This window comes from Aphanomyces invadans (assembly GCF_000520115.1).
Source record: "Aphanomyces invadans strain NJM9701 unplaced genomic scaffold supercont1.11, whole genome shotgun sequence".
Taxonomy (NCBI): Eukaryota; Oomycota; class Saprolegniomycetes; order Saprolegniales; family Verrucalvaceae; genus Aphanomyces; species Aphanomyces invadans.
In genome coordinates, this window is record NW_008580156.1 from 1,464,585 (window position 1) to 1,466,571 (window position 1,987).

Below are 1,987 nucleotides of genomic sequence, written 5' to 3' on the forward strand. Positions count from 1 at the left end.
AAGCACGTTGCGCATTTCAAGAAGCTTGTACAAGACCTACGCGAGAAGACGAGAGAGACCAAGGCGACATCAGGGGGAGAATGTAGCGACCAAAGGACCTAACTAATGATGTCGCGACGTCGAGTGTGCGTGGTCTGTAGAAGTCGGCAGCTAGCCGCACCCGCACCCGCGACATGGCAGCTAGGCGCACCCGCATCCGCGACACGGTCGCGTGAGTACTGCATAGCGATCTTTAGCTAGAACGATTTAACGATGACAATTGAATCACTTCCAAATTTCCTCTGCGCTATCAACTCCCTACAGCACTACTAGTCGCCGCTACCGCTGGAATTCGGGCTCCCAAACTCACCAACCAACCATCCTTTCGCATGGTTGAGTCAGCTCTGGGTACCCAGAACACGCAGACTGAGCCAGTGGCAGGAAATTGGACCGGCTTGCTGAGGGATTCAGGGCAGACGCAGCTCGCGGCATAGCGCCTTCGTCGTCCGCAAAATCACGCGATTTATCACCTCGACGGTTCCGTTGGCCCACAGGTAGTAGTGTGTGCAAGCTTCCGTCCGAGGCCTTAGATGACCTCGTTCATGAAGTGACTGCCACAATCCAAACAAATGTGGACACAACGACAAATGACATAAACCATTCCATCAGAGCAACCACGGTGATGTCAGCTGTCGCAGTTGCGCTGGGATAGATCATTACAATGCCACTCAATCCGCCTTTGACGACGAGCACCTTGCTTGGTCCATTCGCGACGGCTGGTAGGGACAGCCAGTTGAAGTGGGCGAGCACTTTGGGCTTGGTGGTGTGCATCGCCTGGCTCAGTTGCCTCGGCACCATCCTCCCCTTGACAGAGATACTATGTAGAGAGCCTGGACGGAGACATTGATGTCGGCGGCCATTTCAAGCACTTACTTGAGCGCATGGAGTGTTGACTTGACCCCACGATGCCTACTCAGCCCTGCATGCACTATCACGCACAGACAAAGTTGAAGGCCTGTAGCCGAAGGCAGGATTCAAATTCGTTCCATGTTGGTCAAGAAAAACTGGCGATCATCCCTCCACGTGACTGTATCCAGTCGGTCTTTGTCTGCGGCCTGTTGGCATTTGACAATCAACATTTGTCGGCCACACAAAGCCCACATGTTATCGCGACGACACAGTATTAGCTTGTACCCTGAGACGGCTGCGACGGTGGACTCATTTTCCCATCTGCTTAGCAGACCACTCACCCCAGACATTGTCCTTACCACCGATACACTCAATTGTGTATGGACACGTGGCCAAGATGAGGTCACAAAGCTGCAATATGAGCGCTTGGTAGCGTGCCAATTTGCCCGTGACTCCATAACGATCGAACATGTTCGTCAGGTGACTGTCGTCCGTGAAAAGACAGAAACCACTCGGGCAAAGCAGAAGGTTCTTTAGAAGGTTGCAAGCTTCGACAATGGCAAATTATTATTTCTCTACGATCGGCCATCGTCCTGAACACCCTTGAAAATGCAGCTGACGAAGACGACCGGTTTGTGCTCCTGCTCGCTCATCGCCAGAGCGATGTCGTCAATTGGCAGAGCTGCTGAGCTTCGATGTCGACCCAATGGCGGTCGCCCGCGTAGGTGTACAACAGGCCATTTGATATGCATCAGGGTGGGCAAGCGGCACCAACGCAGTCTTCACATTGTCAAAGAATGTTTCATTGTCGCTGCACCACCCGACTGCACTAAAGGAAACTTTGGCAAGTCGCGTTTTACGGTGGCCAGCGCGGCGGCGTCGAGGATCTTGAGTAGTGACGACACCAGCTCGGCACAGGCAGGGAAGTTGGTGCACCCACTGCAACCAATTGGTAGCTAATACAAATGTTGCAGATCAGTTGCATCGGTGGGGTGGGGTAGTTCACCGGTCCTTGTACATGGTGTTCTCGGCTTGGCCTCGATGTCGACTGCACGTGCGAATGTGTGTGCAGCCGAGCAATGGTCCTGGTTTGCCAGGA

The 1,987-nt window shown here is 53.4% G+C and overlaps 1 protein-coding gene across 1 annotated transcript; it reads right to left on the minus strand.

Annotated features, from left to right (window-relative positions):
* Nucleotides 1–579: 579 nt before the first annotated feature.
* On the minus strand, nt 580–837 carry H310_06547 (hypothetical protein; the record flags this gene model as incomplete). The annotated part of the gene is made up of 1 exon (XM_008871661.1): nt 580–837. One exon carries the CDS (start codon nt 835–837, stop codon nt 580–582), a length of 258 nt encoding a protein of 85 aa, XP_008869883.1.
* Nucleotides 838–1,987: the final 1,150 nt, after the last annotated feature.